This window comes from Panthera pardus, unplaced genomic scaffold (assembly GCF_024362965.1).
Source record: "Panthera pardus isolate Hobbes unplaced genomic scaffold, ASM2436296v1 HiC_scaffold_6, whole genome shotgun sequence".
In the NCBI taxonomy this organism is placed as follows: Eukaryota; Metazoa; Chordata; class Mammalia; order Carnivora; family Felidae; genus Panthera; species Panthera pardus.
This window is the reverse complement of record NW_026526991.1, coordinates 114,411,655-114,433,752: the sequence shown is the minus strand read 5'-3', so window position 1 is coordinate 114,433,752 and position 22,098 is coordinate 114,411,655. Positions and strand designations below refer to the sequence as shown.

Here is a 22,098-nt window from a genome sequence, read left to right as displayed (position 1 = left end):
TTTAATCCTAGTAAACATGTAAAATAGTTTTAGAATTGCTAAGTCTTACCCCTATGAGAAACTAATTTACTAACTACAGTACAGTGTTGACACACAGATCTTTTTGGCCTTAGACTTAAGCAGCCAGCGAAAACACTGTTTTCCAAAATTATCTAGATCAATAACTCTTTTCCCACCCCCTTCAGTGAGGTTATGTCAAACATCTGGAACACAGGTTTGTCACAGTCTGCATTCCACCTTGGGATTCCCCCCTACATCTGGACTGATTTTTTTTTTAAAATTTGCCTACAGCAAAACTCATTCTTTGTGGTGCCCAGTTCAGTGGGTTTTGAAAAATATGCAGAATCATGTATTCACTCCCCCAGGACCACAAAGAATGGTTTCACTGACCTCAGATCTCCCTTGTGCTCTCCCTTTGTAGTCAACCCCACCCTTAACCCCTGGCAACCACTGACCTATTTTCAATCCCATAGTTTTTCTTTTTCATAATGTCACATAAGTGAAATCCTGTAACATATAGTCTTTTGGGTTTTTTTTCTTTTACTTAGCAAAATGCACTTGAGATTCATCCGTGTTGTGGGACCCGTAGCTCGTTGCCTTTATTGTCGGGTAGTATTCCACTGAATGGATATGCCGAGTTTTGCATACGTTCTTCGGTTGAAGGACATCTGGTTGCCTCCATTTGCAATGATTATGAATAGTTGCTAGAAACATAGGCTAACTTGTTTTCACGCAAACAGAAGTTTTCAGTTCACGCGGATAAATACCAGAAGTGTGATTGTTGATGTAATTGGAAAGTCTATGTTCAACTTTGTCAGAACTGCCTAACTGTTCTCCAAGACGACTATACAATTTTGCATTCCACCAGTGAAGAATGAGACTTCTCACTGACCCACAGCCTCATTGTCTTTGCGGATTGTCTGTTTGATTGATTTTAGTTATTCTAAGAGACGTGAAGCGGTATTTCATTTTGGTTTTAGTTTCCATTTCCCTAATGGCAAAAGATGTTAACCATCTTTTACATGCTTATTGGCCATCTTCATGTTTTCTCTGATGAAATGTCTGTTCAGATCACTTGCGCATTTTTCAGTCGGGTGTTGCTGATCTCGCTAAAAATATTTTATTAACGATAACAAGTTATAGCAAGACATTTTGGGCTTTTAATACAACTTTTAAGGGCTAATTTCACCTCTATCTCATCCTTTTTCAAATTTTAGTTCTGTCTATGTTTCTAATTCATGGAACATTAGTACAGAAGAACATGAGTGTGGGTTACAATTTGATATATACCTACTGGGGGGACGGGCTCAAGTTTCTTTATTGATGGGATTTGTGATAACGTTTGGAGACTGTTGCCTGAGAGAGGAGCTTGTGCTTGAAAGGGAAGCCCTGGCTGAGTTGAGCAGTGAGGAGGGCTGCTGTGGAGGAAGAAGAGAAAAGAAGAGTAAGGAAGGCCCAGAACGCAGTGATCACCCAAGTCCCAAGAAGTAGGATTCTAGAATCTCTAGGCAGTTGGGAACAAGAGTTAGGAACTCTTCTCTTGCTAAGGCTCTAAAGAAAGATTCTTGGTTGAAGACAGATCACTTTTGCCTTGTAAGAATCAGAAATGGTTTCACAGGGTGCAGGAAGCTCGTGTAAGCTGCCAGTCACCGACTGAGTAAGTAGAATAATGTTCCTTTCACAGAATCACCTAAGCACGATCGCTGCGGTGGGCACCAGGAATCTGCCTTTTTGATGAGACCTAAATTATTCCAGTGAAACCACCTGTCCCAAAGAACCAGTAAAAGCCACCTCTGGCTTGAAGGGCAGAGAACAGTGTGCTTGGGGCTACCACTTCTGTGAGGTCTTGTTTCATTTTGTTTTGTTGGTGACCAGTAAGATTCTAAGGGGACCCTTTCACGCAGGCGATAGAAACCAACTTAATATGTAAGCTCTGCATCATAAACCTCAGGTATCTCCCTCTCAGCGCCTAGCACAGAGCTCACTGTTGTACATAAGGGACCATTTCTGGAAGGGATCAGATGAGTATCTTAGACTTTGTGACCTATACGGTCTCTAACACAACCACTCAACCCTGCGAAAAGCAGCCATACACATTCTATTACCGAATGGGCATAGCTATGTTCCGATAAAACTTTATTTACAAAAGCAGGCCTGGGTTGCTGAGCCTTGCTATTCACCAGTATGTATTCTGTATACACCAGATGACCTTATTGCTTAGTTACTTTAAAGCCCCCATAGTGACTCTTCCTCTGGTCTTTCTGAATACTCAGCCCTGTTTTTAGCATCACCTTTCAATTGGAGAATGTAACTCTAGGAGAGGAAACTAATAGCTTTAGAAATCTCTAGGCAATGGCAGAAATTATGCTGGATGAAAATATGTATGAATATCAAGTTCAGTATCATAAATTTCACTCCACCCCCATCCCAGCAAGACTGCTGTATTTGGGGAAGACATTGCTTTGAGAGAGGAAGCACTTCTAGAAAACCAGTAGACAACAAGGCATGGAACTCTTGATCCTCCTCCCACTTTAAATAATTCAGTGGGGGTCTCTTTATGGCTTCTCTACTCCCACCACCAACACTTCCCTCCTCTTGTGATCCATGGTCAGCTGTCCCCTCTTGCTCAACAGTCAATACCAAGACTTTTAAGGGAACCTATGCAGCAGTGATGGAGGGGCTCAGAAAAACATTGGATTTGCAATATAACACTGATATTTTTGAAACAAGGCTCCCACATTTGGAAATGTATTAAGAGAATGGAAGAAAGATAAGATGTTAAATCTTCTTATTTCATTTATTTTATTTTATTTTTATTTTTTGAGAGAGAGAGAGCGAGAGAGAGAGAGCATGCATGCAAGTGGGGGAGAGGTAGAGGGAGAGGAGGGGAGAATCTCAAACAGGCTTCATGTTGAGAATCTCAAGCAGGCTCCCCCCAATGTAGGGCTCACTCTCATGACTATGAGATCATGACCTGAGTTGAAATCAAGAGTTGGGTGCTTAACTAATTGACCCACCCAAGCACCCATAAGTCTTATTTCAATAAAGCCCCGATTAATAAATCTTAAAAGTTGTCCTTGCAGACCCATGTATCTGCCAACTCTGGTTGAAACTGGGGTGTATGTTTCCACATACATAAGGAATGCTTAATTCTTTGTATTCTATTTTTTTCTATTGATAGAGTTAAAATGGGACTCCTGGAAATGGAATGCCCTCTGTGGTTTCTAACTGAGCCTCAACAAAGAAGGGCTTAGTTCTTTGCTGGTCTGATCCCAGAAACATAGCATTTACTTGAAAGTGACCATGAAGAAAAGTATTAAGGAAAGAGCCTGTACTCATTCCTTCCTTGTACTGTTTACTCCTGTACTTTGTTTTTTCCCCATGCTGCTCTGAAAGATCAAAAGAAACAGAAATTGGGGGGTGTGGGGGGTTGCTGGACAAAATGGGTGAAGGGGATGGGAGACACAGGCTTCCATTTATGGGATGAATAAGTCACAGGAATAAAAGACACAGCATAGGGAATATAGTCAATGATATTGCAAGAGCATTGTATGGTGACACTTGCGATGAGCATAATGTAATGTATAAACTTGTCAAATTACCATGTTGTACAGCCGAAACTAACGTAACACTGTATGTCAATTATACTCAAAAATTTTTTCAATTTAATAATTAAAATAAAGTAAAGTAAAATAAAAATAAAAGTACCAGGAAAATTCTAGGCAGAACCATCCACAACTGTGGCAGATTTGAAGATCTCCATGGCAACAGACTTATCTCAGGACTCAGGACAGAGCAAGATTTTTTGACGTGGTCTCCTGTCTTTGACAGGTTCTGCCTACAACAGACCTGGGGATGAAGGCTGCCAGCATCTTGGCCCTGATTGGCTGCCTGGTCACCGTCACTGAGTCCAAAGTCTACACTCGCTGTAAACTGGCAAAAATATTTTCAAGGGCTGGCCTGGACAATTACCAGGGCTTTAGCCTTGGAAACTGTGAGATTTCTTCCTTCCTGTTCTTTTTCTACTTTTGATCCCCCCCCCCCCCCCCCCACTGCCCGAGATATCAAAGTCTCCCCACACCTCCAGCCTTGGCTTGTCCCCAGCTCTTCCACGGTCTGCCCCACCAGGGACACCTGCTGGCTGTCCACATGTTCTTCTCAACCGCTGCTCTCTGGGGCTACTGTCCTCCTCCCTGCCCCTCCTGTCCTCACCCTTGGAGTCCATCAGTCAGGGAAGGAGAAAACAACGCCACCCTTGCTGGCACAGTAGGGGGAGGACCTGAGTTCCCATCTAGTCCAGGTGTAGCCACTGACAAGGTATGTGGCTTAGGGTGTGCTCCATGGGTATACTACCTGCCCTGTCCTTCCCCAAGCTAGGTTGGGACCACAGCATTATTATAACACGTATAAAGAACTCTCCTCTAAGAGCAGTGTTGGAGGGGAAAACATACATTTACTGGCGTTCCTGGCTTTTTCCTCCTCTAGGGATCTGCATGGCATACTATGAGAGCCACTACAACACGACGGCACAGACCCAGCTGGAGGATGGAAGCACTGACTACGGCATTTTCCAGATAAACAGCTTCACGTGGTGCAGACATGCGAAGCTACAGGAGAAGAACCACTGTCACGTCGCCTGCTCGGGTACGGTTTTGCTTTTCCAAAAATAACGTCCTGGGGGATAGAGGCAGGAAAGCTGATCATGGAACATCCACCCATTTTCTGTTTTAGCGGAGGTTTCGAGTTCAGATGTGCAAGTAGGTCTACACCATGCCAACAAATTATGGAACGGCTCCCCCTGGGTGACACTCAGAGTTCTGTGGCCTGCTTGCCCAACGAGGACTTATTCCTTCTAGGATGGTTTTCATGAAGCCACGTTGTTTCATGAAGTTATGAAGTTATGAAGTCATGAAGTTGTTTCATGAAGTTATGTTGTTTCATAACAACAGAGGGGTGGACAGATGACCTTACTATCCTTTCACGCATATGGACATGAAATATCTTCAACAGGAAGGAGAGAGTTGTTTGCCAACTGCTTTCCATAAGTAATTTGCTCGAAGTATGCATCTATGCTTATTTGTACAGAATGAAACCACTAAATACACTTTAAATTTCTTAAACGTGGAAATTAAGCTAGAATTCACTCCGAGGGTGCTACTTCACTTGTTTAAAAAATATACATGTGCACCGAGTTGAGGCTGGCAGAAAGCATCAGACATGAAATCTGGTATTAGGACAAGTCATACACTTTATGAAGTTAAATGACTGTAACCAGGTGTTGGCTGAGTATGGTGGACTGCAGAGGACAAAGACGTTATGGATAAAGTCATGGAAAGTTTTGTAGACACAATGATATTTGATCTAAGACTTGGAAGATAAGTAAGATTTGGACATTCAGAGATGAGTCATTTCAGGTTAAGGGGACCATGAAAGCTAAAAGGTGCATGTGGGGAGGTTCGGTGCATGCACAGAGAGCAGTGAGACCTTTGTATTATCTAGAACAAAGGGAACATAAAGACAAATAACAGAACATGGGGTTGGAAAGGTTGATTACCACCTGGCTGTGAAGGGCCTTGGAGGCGAGGCTGAGACATGTGTACTGATCTCTGCCTGCAATCGGACATCAACAGAGGCCAGTTGTCTGAGCACTGCTCCAGAAGGATTAATCTGCAAACAGGGAATGAGATAGGTTGAAGAAGAGACCGTTTAAGTGCCACTGCAGGTGTGGAGGGGAAAGATCTGAATGATGGTCATGGCTGGGAGTCATGGAGAATAAGATGCAAGAGATACTCAACCAATCATCTCCACTCTACAACACAAGGGCAGGGGTTCATCTGTTTTGTTCACTGAGGTATCCTCATTGCCCAGAGTGGTACCTGGCCATAGTTTCGGGGTTCAATAGATATTCGTTAAATAAATGAATGGAAGGAATGAGAAGCAAGGGTGAAGACACGGAGTTATAAGATATTCTGTGGCGAACTCCTTAGAAGCAAAAAATAAACTTTTAATTTCCTTTTGACTCTACTATGTAATCAGTACATATGTCTGAATGTATGAAAGATTGAACAATGTGTTAATTTTCTAGTAAATTGTCCCTACACCTACATTAAAACAGAATGCTCACTAACTCCTGAGGCAGAGCACACAATTGTCGATCAACTCTTAACTTAGAACATTCTTTTGATGAGCCAAAATCTACCTCCTTAAAGCTTTCTTCCATTAATTCTAGTTTTTCTTCTGGATTTATTCAAAATGAATTTGTTCAGCCTTATACATAGAAACTGATTTAAATGCTTGAAAATGACTAGTCGATATTTCTTGCCTTTAATTCCTTACCTTCTGGACTAAAACATTCAGTATCTTCACCTTCCTACGGGTGTGAATTTTAAATCCCTCCCCACCCACGGTCAATTTCATTAGCATCCCCAAGAGCTTGCCAATGGAGTCTTCCAGTTAAACCCAGCAACTAGACATGTACGTTTTTAAAAATTTATTTCTTTAAATTCAAGTTCGTTAGCATACCATGCAGTATTGGTTTCAGGAGTAGAACCCACGGACATGCACATTTTTAGAAGTTGAAAAGCAGGAGGACTAATTTAGTAATTAGAGAAATTTGAGTCCTAAACTGACAGTGGGAAAAGCCAAGAAGCAACCACAGAATCCTAAAAGGGCTCAGAAATCAGCAGGATCAGCTAATTCCGGAAACTCGAGCGAAGGTAGGTAGAAAATAGGAGGATCGATTGGAAGTCCAATTAAGGAGCAGCTAGACCATCAGATTCCCTTCCTGACTCTATTTAGCTACTGACTGCTTCTCCCCAATCCTGGCAGAATACTGGAGCTTTCCCTTCTGGAGACAGCAAGTAAAACGTCCCTCAACTGAGGGAGCTCAACACCCTGTGAATGGGAGAGCTCCATACTGAAGACATGGGAGATTGAATTGAAGTTTCCATAGTCCCAGTCCCTTTCCTCCAGTTAGATCTCAGAATGATGGAAGCCAGAAGAGAAGATTCTGTTCTGGGGGATTCAGACAGATGAAAAGGAAATAACTGAAGATTCTGAGTGGGACCTCTCCATGAACAAAACTAGCCAGAATTCCCTATAGTGAGATACATAGTTGAAAATCTCAGTGTCTGTGTACAGAATTCCCAATCAGCTTTTTAGTCTCTCTTTCTTAAATAAGTGCAGATAACCGAAGATCACCAGACATCATTGAAGCATCACTGACGTGAAAGAATAAGACAAAGTAAAACAAAACAAAAACAAAACGGAAAAAAACAAAATCAGATAAAAGTAACTTGTTGAAAGCAGAGATGATACAGAGACGTGAAAATTTCAAATGAAAAAGGAAACTATCATTAATATCTCCATATAGATAAACATGTCAGTCATATCAATGAAACAAGAAAAGGATGCTTTCTTTTATAAAAACAAAAGAAACATTTAGAGAACAAGAGCCCCTGGAAATTTAAAGTATGATCGCAGACATGGAAACCTCCATAGATAAGTTGGAAGATAAGATTAAGGAACTCCCTCTAAAGCAGAATGAAGAAGAAAGAGACATATGGAAAATAGGGGAAGTAAGGATAAGAAAAATAAATGGATCTGAGTAATACAAGTTTCAGCAGGATAAGAAGGGGAACAGTAGATAGAGTGACATCTTTCAAAAATATTTCCAGGACAGGAAGGCACGCATCTCCAATTTATAAGGTTCATCACGGAAGGAGTACAGTCAATTAACATAGATTCACATTAAGGCACAGCCTCATGAAATTTCAGAAAACCGGAGAGTATTAGAATACACTATCGTCTTCAAAGAGAGAGAAACATGTTCCCTACAGAAGATCAAGCATCAGAGTGGCATCCAACTTCTCAATATCAACGCTGGGAAGCTAGACGAAAATAGAGTCCTGTCTTTAAAATCTTCAAGAAAAGCTATTTCCAAGTATTGAAGCAAGGGATTCGAAACAGCAAACCATTACTAACTCCTGGCCCAAGGGGAAATGGAGAGACAGCCGTGACCCACACCCAGGTACAGGGTCCATATGGCGAAGGCTACCTTGTAGGAGCTGTGACCTTCCATCAATGGACACAGTTTGTTCTTGGTGACTGGACAGAAAAAAAAACCTAAGGAAACGTATATATCCCAACTTCACTGTCCTTTTCCCTTGCAATCTCCTGCTGGTGTTCACCGTTCAACTCTGAATTCAGAGGAGGGGGCGGGCGGAGGGGGGTTGTCTACTGATGTCATCCATGTAGATCAGTCTCTTAGTGCACAGAAAAGGTGTTCCACCAAACGGACAAGGTAAACCAAGAAATAGGAAGACACAGATCCACAAAACAAGACATTTCAATAAAGGAGAGAGCCAAAGGGAAGGCCCAAGATGACTATAAGGGATGATCCCAGGATGAATTTTTACACTTGATTTCTAAAATGATTCTATTGCAGTAGTCTATATGGTTTCAAACCTTTAAAATGATTTGAACCTTATTTGTGACATAGATCTATGGTCACCATACAGCATATAATTAGGGCAAATGTGCATTTGAAAAAATTATGTGTATTCTACAGTTGCTAGGTGGATATTCTATACTATATATATATATATATATATATATATATATATAAAAAAGCATCTATACTATATGTATATTTTATAATTATCTATAAGTATATTATATACTTATTTTCTTACTTATTCTATCAAGTAATGAGAAAGATGTATTGAAATCTCCAACTATAAAATTACAATTTGCATAGTTCTTCTTTCAGATTTGTCCATTTTTGAAGCTCTGTTATTAGATACATACATATTGAGGACTGTTAAATCTTCCTAATTAGTTGACCCTTTTATCGTTAGTGCCAATGCCCCTCCTTAACTCTGATAATATTTCTTATCCCCAAATCTACTTTACCTGATAGTACTATAGTGATTCAGTTTTCTTTGCACAATATATTTCTTTCCATTCTGTTACTTAAAAAAATTTTTTAATGTTTATTTAATTTTGAGAAAGAGAGAGAGAGAGAGAGAGAGCACAAGCAGGGGAGGGCAGAGAGAGAGAAGACACAGAATCTGAAGCAGGCTCCAGGCTCCGAGCTATCAGCACAGAGCCCGATGCGGGGCTCAAACTCACAAACAGAGAGATCATGACCTGAGCTGAAAGTCAGACATTCAACCAACTGAGCCACCGAGGCTCCCCACCATTTTTTTACTTTTCACTTATCTACATCTTTATATTTACTGTGAATTTCTTACAGACCGCACATAGTTAGGTGTTGCTTTTATATCCGGTCCAACAGTTTCTGCTTTTTGTTAAGAATTTTTAGACCAGGGGGGCGCCTGGGTGTTTCATTCGGTTAAGTGTCCGACTTCGGCTCAGGTCATGATCTCACAGTTTGTGAGTTCAAGCCCCACATCGGGTTCTGGGCTGTCAGCTCAGAGCCTGGAGCCTGCTTCGGATTCTGTGTCTCCCTCTCTCTCTGCCCTTCCCCCACCCCCCTTCTCTCTCTCTCTGTGAAAAATGAATAAAACATTAAAAAAATTTTTTTAACAAAAAAAAAGAATTTTTAGACCAGAGGTCAGCAAACTCTATTTTCTTTCTTTCTTTCTTTCTTTCTTTCTTTCTTTCTTTCTTTCTTTCTCTCAGTGTGGTTTATTTTTTTAACATTTTTAAAAATTTAAATCCAAGTTAACATGTAGTATAATAATGATTTCAGGAATAGAATTTAGTGATTCATCATTTATATATAACACCCAGTGCTCACCCCAACAAGTGCCCTCCTTAATGCCCATTGCCCATTTAGCCCATCCCCTCACCCAACACCCCACCAGCAACCCTCAGTTTGTTCTCTGTATTTAAGAGTCTCTTATGGTTTGTCTTCCTCTTTGTTTATATCTTATTTTTACTTCCTTTCCCCTACGTTCATCTGTTTTGTTTCTTGAATTCCACCCGTGAGTGAAATCATATGATATTTGTCTTTCTCTGACTGACTTATTTAGCTTGGCATAACACACCCTAGTTCCATCCACACTGTCGCAAATGGCAGGATTTCATTCTTTTTGATCACCGAGTAATATTCCCTTCTTTTCCACATCTTCTTTATCCATTCGTCAGTCGATGGACATCTGGGCTCTTTCCATACTTGGGCTATTGTCGACAGTGCCAGCAAATTGTTTTTTTAAAGGGCCAGATAGTAAATTTTTTAGCGTTGTGTACAGTCTCAGTTGGAACTTTCGACTCTCCGTGTAACGCAAAAGCAGTCATAGAGAAGATGCGAATGAGTAAGCGTGGCTGGGTTCCCATAAAACTTTATTTACAAAAACAGAGCACAGGCCTGTGGGCCAGTTTGCTGGACGTTAGATCATTTATAGCCAATGTGATCACTTACACGGTTACTTTAAAATCCACTGTCTTGGGTTTTTTTGTTTGTTTTCTCTTAGTGCCATCTAGTTCGGGTTCGTTTTTTTCTGCCTTTTGGATTATTGGATATTTTTCAGTACTCTCTTTCCTCCATTGGCTTGTTAGCTGCACTTCTGTTTTATTTACAGCGGTTACTCTAGGGTTTACAACATGCATCATCTCACATTCTACCTTCAAATAACATTATACTCATGTATAATACACGAGTCTTATAACTATATATGTATTTCCCCATCCCATCCTTTATGCTATGTTGCCCTGCACCTTACTTCAACGTGTTATAAGTCATTGCATTTTTGTCTCATGCATTTTTGCCTGAAGCAATTATCTTTTAAGTAAATTGTTTAACTGAGGAAAAGGGTCTCTTTATATTTGCCACACATTTATCATCTCCAACTCTCCTCACTCCTTTCGTGGAATTCATTTGGGTAGGCAGTTAAGCGATATCATTTTCCTCCAGCCTAAAGAATATCCTTCAGTATTTTTTTTTAGAGTGGAGGTCTACTAAAAAGCATTTTCTCAGCTTTTATCTGCCTGAAAATGTCTATATTTCTTTTTTTTTTTTTTTTTGAGGGCTATTTGCTCTCTATATAAAATTCTAAGCTGGAGGCTGTTTTTCTCTAAATGTGTTAAAGATATCCTTTCGTCTTCTGGCTCATTTTCTTTTTTTGAGAAACTGGTGATCTTCTGATTTGCATCCCCAGGGTGTAATGTCTCTTTTTATTCTCTACCTGCATTTAAGGTTTCTTTATAATGCCCAATTTTCAGCAACGTGATCACGAAGTCTGTTTTCTTATGTTTATCTTACTTGATATTCATTAACATTTTGGATCCCTGGGTTTATAATTTTCATCTTTTCTCCTTTGAAAATTCTAATGACACATGCGTTAGATCACTTGATATTGTCCCATAGGTCACCGACGCTCTTCCTTTTTTTCTGTCTTTTCCCCTTCCTGTGTTTTATTTTCAATAGTTTCCATTGCTATATCTTCACATTCTCTGTTCTTTTTTCTGAAGTGCCTAATCTATTAAATTCATTAATTGAATTTTTCATTTCCGATATTGTATATTTTCAGTGCTGGGTGATCAGCTTATGTATTTCATTTCCCTCATTTTATTCATGTTTTTGTTTAAGTCCTTGATATCAATAAGCATATTTATAAATTATTTTACATTCCTTGCCTGGTAATTCAATAAGCTGTGCCATTTCTGGGTCTTAACATTGACTGCTCTTTCCCCTGGTTGTGGGTCACATTCTTATACCTCTTTGCACATATAATAACATTTTGTTGGATACTAAACATAGTATGTATTACATTTTTAAGTGTCTCAATTATGTTGTCAAGGTCCTTTAAGGACTATTGGATTTCACCTTGGCAAGTCCTTAATTCTGATCGGCTTGACCCTGTTAATACTTGCTTTTAAATTGTGGTAAGGAAGTTCGCTAGTAGTATTTATGGTAGGGCTAATTTAACCCAACTACGAAGGCATAGCGTTTCTAGTGTCTTTTGAATGTCCAGGGGTTCACCAAGATCTCTTCCCTCTGACTACTCAGAAAACAAATGTCTCCCAGCCCTGGGTGAGCTCTGTAATTGTACAGGTCCCTGGTAATCGTTTTCTAACTAGCTTCGTGGAGTTTTACCCCTTGCGAACCCAGTTAAGCTTTCGGTCAAAAACTCAGTGGAATCCCTATGCAGATCTCTGGTGTTCTCCTTCTGGGTGGCCCCTTCCTCTCAGATTCTCTTCTCCACAAATTCCACTTGCCTTGGCCTCTTATCTCTGTCTCCTCCACTTAAACTGCCATCTCCTGCCTGGGTTTTACCTTTCTTGCTTGAACAGTGCCTCTGGGCAGAAACTCATGGCAATCATAAGACTCTCCTCATTTGGTTTCTATCTTTCAAGGGTCACGATCCTGCATTGCTTGCTGTCTAATGTCTGAAAATAATGTTTTCATGTATTTGTGTAGTTTTCTAGCTGTTTACAGTGGGAGAGAAAATCTGTGACTCCATCACGACCATGCTTGACTTTACTTTCAGTTGACTAATTTAATATTGTTCAATTTAGTTTGAAATAAGGAAGTCCGGGGCAAACGTATATCTGCAAGGCAATCTTGAATGCTAGGAAATGAAAATGTCGGACTGTTCATGGTGAGAGGTGAAGGAACTCTCCTATCTGCTTTCTCATCATAAAGAGCATGGGATTTTCAGAGACAGCTTTAAAATAGAAAACAGGATGTTGGTTTTATATCCTAATCACCCCTTAGTAACTGGCTTCCCTCAGCCTCAGGCCAGAGAAGCTTTAATTATGGACGATGTTATTCTGTCCCACGTATTACAGAAGTAGGGACATTTGTCATGGGAACTGGGAAACAAGTTAGCATTGGGGTATCTTTATAAGAAACATTACATTTCATAAATGTACGGTTCATATGTACCTCCTGCCCATCTTCCAAAGCTATACTGTCTCCTCACACCCATACCAAATTGTGTTTCCAGAATTCCTGCCTACCTTCCCCAAACTATTTAGACAGAATATTTGTATATATACGTATGTATAAATATAAACATATATATGTGTATGCACACACATGATAATAAAATATCAATCTTTATTTTCCTCTAATAGCACAGACCTCTTTAAAATGAGAGATGTTTAAGGGGGGAAGAAAAGGGTGATTTTGTCTCTCGTATCTAGTCTCGTTTACCTATATTAATCTCTATTTCTCATCAGCCTGGTATCTGAGTTGGCCTTTGTCACTTCAGAGAGGGGAAGGAGATTTAAATTGTAGGCGTGGTAGTGATATTTTAGTTGGAAGGCAGAAGGATGCTGGGGAGAGACAGACAGACTTTATAGCAGAACCAGCTTACCTGAAAATACGTTATTCTTTTTTGTAGATTGTTGCCATTTTCTGTTGTTGGATGTGGGAGAATAAACTATTCAGCTGAATAATGCTTTGCTGTTCAACAGAACCCTTTGACTGGACAGACTTGTCTATTTAAAGTAAATTGAGCAGAAGCAATTCTTGGCATGGATCCTTGTAAACACTTGCTCTCTTGACTCGTTTCTGCCCCTCTGCTGCCCCTCTGTGGTGGTTTCCTTGTGTCTTCGCATCTCAGCCCATCAAGTTCGTGTTTCCCAGCCCCCGTCTTCCTCAACAAATTTTCCTGAGCAAATTCAAAGTCACGTCCGACTAGCACTTTGAAAACATCTCATTTAGGCAACATAAAGCTATCGCAAAATGGGAGACTGACAAACTTTACAAGGTCTCCACCACATGGTTCTGCAGCAGCTAATCTCCAGCCAGTGACTGGAGCTACCAATGGCTGCCAATGGCTACACAGCATCTCCAGCCAAGCAAACTGCCTTACCCCCAAACACAAGCCTTCCACTTTGTGTTCCAGTCCTGTCTTCCCGCGTGTTCCGGTCCTGGCATAATAGAATACTCTCTACTTCTTGCCCACTATGTATAATTTATGTCCTTCCCACCCCTTGAGGCCCCACCGAACCCACTTCTCTTAGGAAACAGTCTCCAACCACTTCCTAATACAAACCCCACAATATCTCAGCACTTATCAAGAATTTATACACACAGGGGCACCTGGGTGGCTCAGTCATTTAAGCATCCAACTCTTGATTTCAGCTCAGGTCATGATCTCTAGGTTCAAGGGATAGAGTTCTGAGTTGGTCTCTGTGCTGATAACATGGACCCTGCCTGGGATTCTCTCTCTCTCTCTCTCTCTCTCTCTCTCTCTCTGCTCTTCCCCAACTCATGCATGCATACACACATACACACATGCTCTCTTTCTCTCTCTTTCAATAAATAAATATTAAAAAAATAATTATGCACACAAAATAAAGTGTTTCTATGTAATTGGAATGTGCATCAGATACCAAGAATTTAAGTTTGGATAATCTCCTAATAAATAATTACTTGAAAAATTAATAGAGTATTTATATTTTTATTATCAACTTCATTAGCATATAGTCTTATAAGCAGAAATCTTTGCTTAAGTGGCCATGTTGGAAGGAAGCAGGGGAGACAACAGAATTTAAGCCCTAGGTTTGAATGCAGACTCATTTACTGGGTGTAGACCTCAGTTTAATGGGCTAATAATGGTACTCACCCACATGGTTGTTCCAAGTCCCAACAGAGATAATACATGAAGGGACTTAACATGAGCCTGACCAGACTATTTTTTCTATAAAGGCAGGTGTTAGTAACAGTAATTGATATTCTAACTATTCATCTCTCTAGAAACAAAGTGCATATAAGCTAACAAAGCTTTAATTTTCACTGTGTATCAAATGATGAATTTGAATATATTGTCCCAATTTGTCATTGCTTATAGCTCATATTTTTCATTCGTTTTCTCTTGTTTAGCAGAATTTTGTTTTAAATTTAAAAACCACCACATTTGGATGAATTTGCTTAAAAGCAATCTATCACTACCTGTGTCTTCTGGTTTAGCTTATCTGAGAAAGCAACTTAATTAGCAACTAAGTTGGCATACTCAAGAAAAACACCATTTTCAACTGAGTTTACAAAATAATTTTGTGTTTTAGTGATCCATTTGATCACAATATGATTCTTTTTTGTTATAGTTTTCTGAAAATAAAAACAATGCATTTCTACTGTAAAAAAATTAGAAACATGCAGGGAAGATTTAAAGCATTGGTGATGCCAGAATTTAGAGCTAAACCTTCAAATACCGGTGGCTATGACTATCTTTTTATTTTCTCTCTAAACCGGTGCTGTCCAATCGTACTTTCTGTGACGACGGAAATGTTTTCTGGGCTATCCAATATGAGAACGACTAGCCACAACAAAGACGTTATAAAGCATCTGAAATGTAGTGAGAGCACCTGACAAACTGAAGTTCTGATTGTATAAATTCATTTAGATTTAAATAGCCCCATATAGCTAATGTCTACCAAATTGAATGGTGTAGCTCTAGGTGGATCTTTTTACAATCCTGAGAACTTCATATTGGGAGCATTTCCCACTATTATGAAACCACGTCAACCCGTGATTTTAAATGGCACCTTATTCCATTCTGTGGAGGTATTATTATTAATGTGAACATCCCTAATTATGAGGCAATTAGATCTCTTACGCTTGAAAATCAATTTCCTCTTACACACTAAGCTGCAATAAACTACTCTGTAAATAAATCTTTGTCTCGGGTCGTAATGAATTCCTTAAGATAGGCCCAGAAAGAGAAATTGCTAGCTGAAAGGATAAGACCACTTTAAGGCTCTTGACACATGCTGTTCAATTGCTTTCCTGAAAAGCTGAACCCGTTATATTCTCACCAGGAAGTACGGAAGAGTGCCTATTTCATCGCACCCTCGTCAACACGCAGTATTACCCCATTCTTTCAAGATCTTTGCTTAATTGATAAATAAAAACGCCATCTAATGGCTCTGGCTTTTATGTCTTGGATCAGTGGTTGTGATGGGCAGGGAGATGGACGGCCCAGATTCCCCTTGAAGGGATGATGTCTGGCTTCTGCGACATCTGCGCATTTGCAGACGTCTACCCGGTACCTCCTTTAGGGTCTGTCTTAACCGCAGAGGACTGTCTGATCTCACACTGTGCCCCTCTGCAGCAGTCCACACCCAGGGACTGAGTGATGTAGAGGCCTAAGGACGTAGCCATTTGGGGAAACCTGGGTGGCTCATTGGCTCAGGTCGTGATCTCATGGTTCACGGGATAGACCCCTGTGTTCAGTAAGGAACGCTAAGAGCGAGGAGCGCTCTTGGGATCCTCTCTCTCCTCTCTCTGCCCTTCCCTGTGCATGCATGCACACGTACACTCGCTGTCTCTCAAAATAAGTAAATAAACGTTTAAAAAAAAAAAAAAGACTTAGCTATTTGGGCACAACTTGGCCAACTTCGGTGAGTCTGCATCACAACTGAATATCTCCATCGGCCCAGTCCGGCTTCTGCCCTCTTCCTTCCACAGATGTGGATCTCTGATACGTGTTGGCATCCCAAACCCGTCTCTGCATTTGCTTCTGAAGAACCCGCCATGTAACAGAAGTGATGCTAGACTTTATACTTTTTGCCTTTTTCTGTCATGTTTGCATTGAGGATTTTGAGCCCACTTCTGGACAAGCAGGAGAGAATGCAGATACCAATGATTTCATTTGCAATCAAAAGATTCCTTATGTCTGAAAGCCATAGAAAAAATAATAAAGACCAATGTATTTGACATAAAAAATTTGCCTATGATAAACATCTTGGGTAGAACTTGCTTTTAATGCACAAACTGCAAAGTTAAATGGACAAGGTTCATATTTACCTATAAGGAGATTGCATGTGTCAAAGTAACCCAAGTAGAGAAAACCTTGTAGTTACTGTGCCTCTTACTTGTGTGTTTCTTCAGGACACAGAAAACATTCTCCTACTGTGTCTTTTTTTTAAAAAAAAAAATTATTTTAGGGGCGCCTGGGTGGCTCAGTCGGTTAGGCGGCCAACTTTGGCTCAGGTCATGATCTCGCGGTCCGTGAGTTCGAGCCCTGCGTCGGGCTCTGTGCTGACAGCTCAGAGCCTGGAGCCTGTTTCAGATTCTGTGTCTCCCTCTCTCTGACCCTCCCCCGTTCATGCTCTGTCTCTCTCTGTCTCAAAAATAAATAAACGTTAAAAAAAATTTAAAAAAATTATTTTAGAGAGAGAGCATGTGCATGAGGGAAAGGGAGGGACAGAGAGAGAGAGAGAGTCTTAAGCATCTGAGCATGGAGCTCGATGCCCGATGTGGGGTTCATTCCCATGACCCTAGGATGGTGACCTGACCTGAAATCAAGAGTCAGATGCTCAAGGGCCAGGCACCACCTACCGTGTCTTTTCTAAACATTTCCAAAAACCCTTCAGGACTAAAACTTCAAAAAGTCAAGATATTCTACTCTAGAAATTAAAAAAAAAAAATTCTTTGATTTGTGAAGAAGCTCAACAAAAATAAGAATGCATCTCAGAGTTCTTCCTACCCTCCCGTTCCAAAAAATAGTGACTGGGGGCTCCCCTCAAATAACAGTCTCAGCTAATACTGTACTCCTCTCTTTCACAGCCTTGCTCACTGACGACCTCACAGATGCGATTATCTGTGCCAAGAAAATTGCTAAAGAGACAGAAGGGATGAACTATTGGTAAGAGTCTCCTTGGAAGACTTGGACCGACCAGGGCAAAAAAACGACCGTGTGTCCATTCATCACGGCTGCAGCGGGCACTGACAAACTCCCCTTTGCAGAATGGTCCAATGATTTTAATGTGACCTTGTCTATACCCTCCCCCATGAGTGTGTGGGTGTCCCGTGAACACCGTGAAAGGGGTTTCTATGGGGAGGAGAGATGTTATGAGTCATGGCGATGTTTGATTGTCTTTCACATTAAGATGGTCCAAACAGTGGAACAACAGATATTTTTGAATGTGAATTGCTGGTGAAGGCAATACACCAGAGGGAAAAAGCTTGAGCTTGTTCAACTTTTGGATATAGTTTTGGAGAGCTAGAGCAACATTTTGTGGGGAGAGAGAACAGGAAGCAGCGAGAGAAGAATAACCACGTCAGCCATACCCTAGATTAGCTGGAAACAGCCCTAGGATTGTGCAGAGACATGGTTTCTGGTGCTCACTGTCAATTTCTGAGGCTGGGTGTCTTGTGAACATTGCTAACCAGGTCACCCACCTGGGGAACCTGAATTTTCAGAAGCGGAGGTGACTAACTAAATGACCCATCCTTATGCAAGTTGTTTACCTGTTGCTGAGGCTAATAAGGACTAGGAGAAAATCAAGAAGGGAGAAGTCTTAACAAGGCACAGGGACAGAGTCCTTGGATCTCAGAAATGAATAAAACTAAGTCCTGGGTGCTGCCGGTTGTTTTGGTTAATTACCTATGGTTTTGGACCTAAGAATATTTGGACTGTCATGCTTCTTTCTGTTCTTCCTGCTTCCCTGTCCTCCTCAGGCAAGGCTGGAAGAAACACTGCGAGGGCAAGGACCTGTCTGAATGGAAAAAAGGATGTGAGGTCTCCTGAACCGGAACCGGACCCAGGACGCTCTGCAACAAGTCCCTAGGATTTGTAGTATGTCAAAATGCTGGTATCACCTTGTCCCCCTTCCTCTTGATGTTCCTTCTCAAAGTTGGAGAGGGAAAACTAAGTTATCATTTTAAGGAAATAAATATTTCCACTTAAGTATCTTTACCTCACCCAGACTCCATGTCAGTGATGTCATAAAAGCACCCTGGTTAAGATTTGGAAAGTCACCTGCAAAATGTTCTGGCTCCAGGAGGAATGAAATTCTGCCATCATTATAAGGATTACTGGTTCCCGTGGCCCTGAGACAGCTTCTCATTTACAAAGAATACTCCCAGGTCATGGAGAACACTAGATGAATGACCATAGTTTGCTGACTTCTGTCCTGAAGCACTAGGTCACTCTTCTGGTCAGCAGACACACAGTCCTTCCTCAGCTTACCACTGCCAGAGAGAATGTTCTCTGCCCTCTAGGCAATCCTGACGGACACTCCAATGGAAATAAAGTGGTGAAGTGCAGCTCTCATCTCCAACGTTAGGAGAGTTCCCCATGTTGTTCCAACACCTATTCAAATGAAATCTATCAAATTCAAAACTATACTAACATCTCATGGTAAAATTGCTTCCAGCCTTAGACCTTTAGATTTTAGTACTTTGGTCAGGGAACTGGTGATGATCTGAAGGACGCTTCATTACATGTAACCCAGAGCTGAGGAGCTCAGACCCTCAAGAGCTATTCCCAGAAAGCCCTCTGCTCCAGGCAAGGATGGCCCGCTTGGCAGGCAAGCTTTGGTCTGCCGAGTTTTTTCTTGTCTGTTCTCCGTCCTGCCGGGGCAGAGGTGGTTGGGGCTGTGTGATCGTAACTTTACATGGGAAGCTCGAGTCGAATGCAATCTGACCTCAAGAATGCACTCAGTTAAGGTTTGTTGAAGAAATGGTTATGCCTATCGTTATTTTAAATAAGTTTCCCACTTACAAGAAAGCCCCCACTGGTCAGACTGATGAGTTTTGGGATAGCACCTAGCTGACCCATAAACACTCTCTAGTTGCCAACTGCCTAGGCTTTACCATAGGCCCATTTCACGGCCACTGGCTTCACTTGCAGGCATAGGCTTTAAAAAATCCAAACTGCTACTTGCCAAAAGAATATAAACGTCTTGTATGTGCTAAACAAACATAATTCAGTGACAATTTAACAGGCATTACAAACCAGGGGGGAGAAAGCTTTTGGATCCCGCGTAAGAATTGAAAAAGAATTCTGAAAGATGGCTGATGAAAATGTAAGAAATGTTGAATCCGTTTAGTTGCACGAAGTCAACAATTTGTGCTTCTAGAAGTTCATAAATATGCATCGTTCTTTACTATTGTCCTGTTATCTGTTTGCTTTGCTGCCCCAATTCTTAGCCAAACCACCTTAATTACACCAGTAATACTGTGTTCATGACCCAAGCTGGCATGGGACTGGTGTTAGCTATGCAAACACGAGGGGAAAGATTACACAAACAAACAAAAAAAACCACTCAACTGAAAAAAAGGAGTGCATTGAAATTCCAAGTGGAGAGAGGTTGGCTGGCCCTACAATTTGATCCATCTTGTCACAAAACTCTTAAAATTTATAAGCATGTAATCCTACTATTTCTTTCCCTAAATGTTTTCTTTATTCAATATTTTCATAAAATTTTAGGATAAAAAAATGCATTGTCCTTGATAATTTCCCATAATTAATACTCTCAGAAATTCAAAAAGAAAATATTGCTCCCATTCCTGAGTTATCATTATTTAACAAAGGTATATTGAAACAACAACAGAAATTTATATTCCCTTGTGCAGTTTCCAAGATATTTGGAAATAGATTTTCAGTTTCTCTTCACGACCAGCTTATCAGTAGCTTACCAGACATACTGAGTGGACAGTTGGATATCGGGGTTTGGACAACTGCTGAGGTAGATACGTTCTTTTTTTTGGTGTGGGGGACCCAGCTCTACCTGATTCTTGGGATCCCTCCTCCCCCAACATCTGTCCCTATGTATCTCACCTCATTCTGTCATTCCTCAACGCTTTCTGTCCAGTTCACCATTTTTTTCTTGATGACTCCTGAACCCATAGACCATTTCCCCTTGGATGTCTTGGCTCTTGGTTTTCCCCCAAACCAGAAGATTGTACCACTTCCCTACAGCCTCTTCAAGCCCTGCCCAGCCTACAGGAAGCCTCTCTAGTCCTTCCGTCTCTTAACAGTCTTTTCTCTATGGTCCTTCCCACTGAACACATGCGGGGTCATAGAAGGAATACAAACAAGACCTTGTTATTTGGAATATTTTATTTTCAAATCGGGTTCACAGCTAATATTTCAAATGCACCTCACACTACCTTGGGGCACAGCGTAACATAATCTTCACTTTACAGTGAAGACACTGAATTATATAGAAAGGGTGACTGTCCCCCTGAGACCCACAGTGCCACAGTGGGAAATCCAGGGCAACTCTGATGCTCTATAGGAATCTTCTGAACCCAGTGAAAGAATAGTAGCCTACTTTCTTCAGGGATAGGGAGTGCCTGAGCCCCTCACCGGTGTTCATCACCCACCTCTTTGTGTACCCCAATATAGCACAAACATTAGCCAGCCCCAAAAATATCTAGAAGAAAAGACTAGGAAATGCTCACACCCAAAATTTAATCTAAGTCAATTTAAAGAAATAAAGTCTTCATTAGGAGACCAAGAAAGATTTCCTCTGTCCTCCCAAAATCGATGGCGAGCGGTCTAGACTTCTAAAACTTGAGACAAGAAACACATATTGCTTTTTCCAACAAAAAATTTACGATTTGAAATCTAAAACATGAAAATTATTTCTTCCAGTGGCCATTTCTTTTAAATGGCCAACTCCAAGCCCACTCCCCCAGAGTCAGCCTCTACATTTTCTCTGCGGTGCCACTAGACGGAAGAGTAAACATGGCCAAGGAAGCACTCTGGTCATGACCATCATCCAGGGCAGCCACTCCACGGAGCATCAAGCTGCTGGAAGTTTCTTAGACGCAATGGGCAGGGGATGACAATTCTCTCTGCTGGTTTGCACAGGAGCCTCTTCCCTGGGGGAGCTTAGGATCCAGGAGGAAACCTGACTGTAGCAGAATCCTCTGGATCACCACAGGTCCCCCTTAGGGACCTCAGGCAGCTACACAGCACTGTGACTCAGACAGGTGACTCTGTCTCTGCCTCCTTTTCCTTCCCCCTTATCCAGTTGGTTCACAGTGAAGAATGGGAGAGGGACGCTCAGAAACCGTCCTCCATCACAGACACAGCAAGCACATCTGTTTAATCTGATCCTTCTGGAACAGCACAAAGGGGGGAAACAGAAGGTCAGAAGCTAATACACAGTCTCACAGAAGAGGGGAAGGGAGAAGAAAGACAAAGACGATATTTTTTTACGTGAGCCTGCAATTCAAACAACATTTGCCACTGGGGGCTCCTTACTGGTGTTCAGGCCAAACCCCACCCGGCAAACGGAGCTAGGGGCGTTTCCCTGGCCTTGGTGTTGGTCACGTTATCAGCTGGGCTCTGCTCATAACAAGAATACATATTCATTGTGCAACATACAGAAAATATTTTTCAAAACGATCAAAATATCCTCACCAGTCAACGATAACCACTATGA

The 22,098-nt window shown here is 41.2% G+C and overlaps 1 protein-coding gene across 1 annotated transcript; it reads left to right on the top strand.

Moving 5' to 3' along the window:
* The first annotated feature begins 1,550 nt into the window (after nt 1-1,550).
* Nucleotides 1,551-18,622, top strand: LOC109276381 (lysozyme-like protein 1). Its single transcript, XM_019465315.2, has 5 exons — nt 1,551-1,657; nt 3,832-3,994; nt 4,486-4,644; nt 17,486-17,564; nt 18,380-18,622. The coding sequence occupies exons 2-5, from the start codon at nt 3,856-3,858 to the stop codon at nt 18,447-18,449; spliced, it is 447 nt and encodes a 148-aa protein (XP_019320860.1). The 5' UTR covers nt 1,551-1,657; nt 3,832-3,855; the 3' UTR covers nt 18,450-18,622.
* The last annotated feature ends 3,476 nt before the right edge of the window (nt 18,623-22,098 follow it).

Excerpts from the sequence above, each read along its gene's own strand:
- LOC109276381 (XM_019465315.2), top strand. The coding sequence starts at position 3,856 with ATGAAGGCTGCCAGCATCTTGGCCCTGATTGGCTGCCTGGTCACCGTC. Across the intron at positions 3,995-4,485 it reads GGGCTTTAGCCTTGGAAACT|GGATCTGCATGGCATACTAT; the intron begins GTGAGATTTCTT and ends TTCCTCCTCTAG. Across the intron at positions 17,565-18,379 it reads ACAGAAGGGATGAACTATTG|GCAAGGCTGGAAGAAACACT; the intron begins GTAAGAGTCTCC and ends TGTCCTCCTCAG.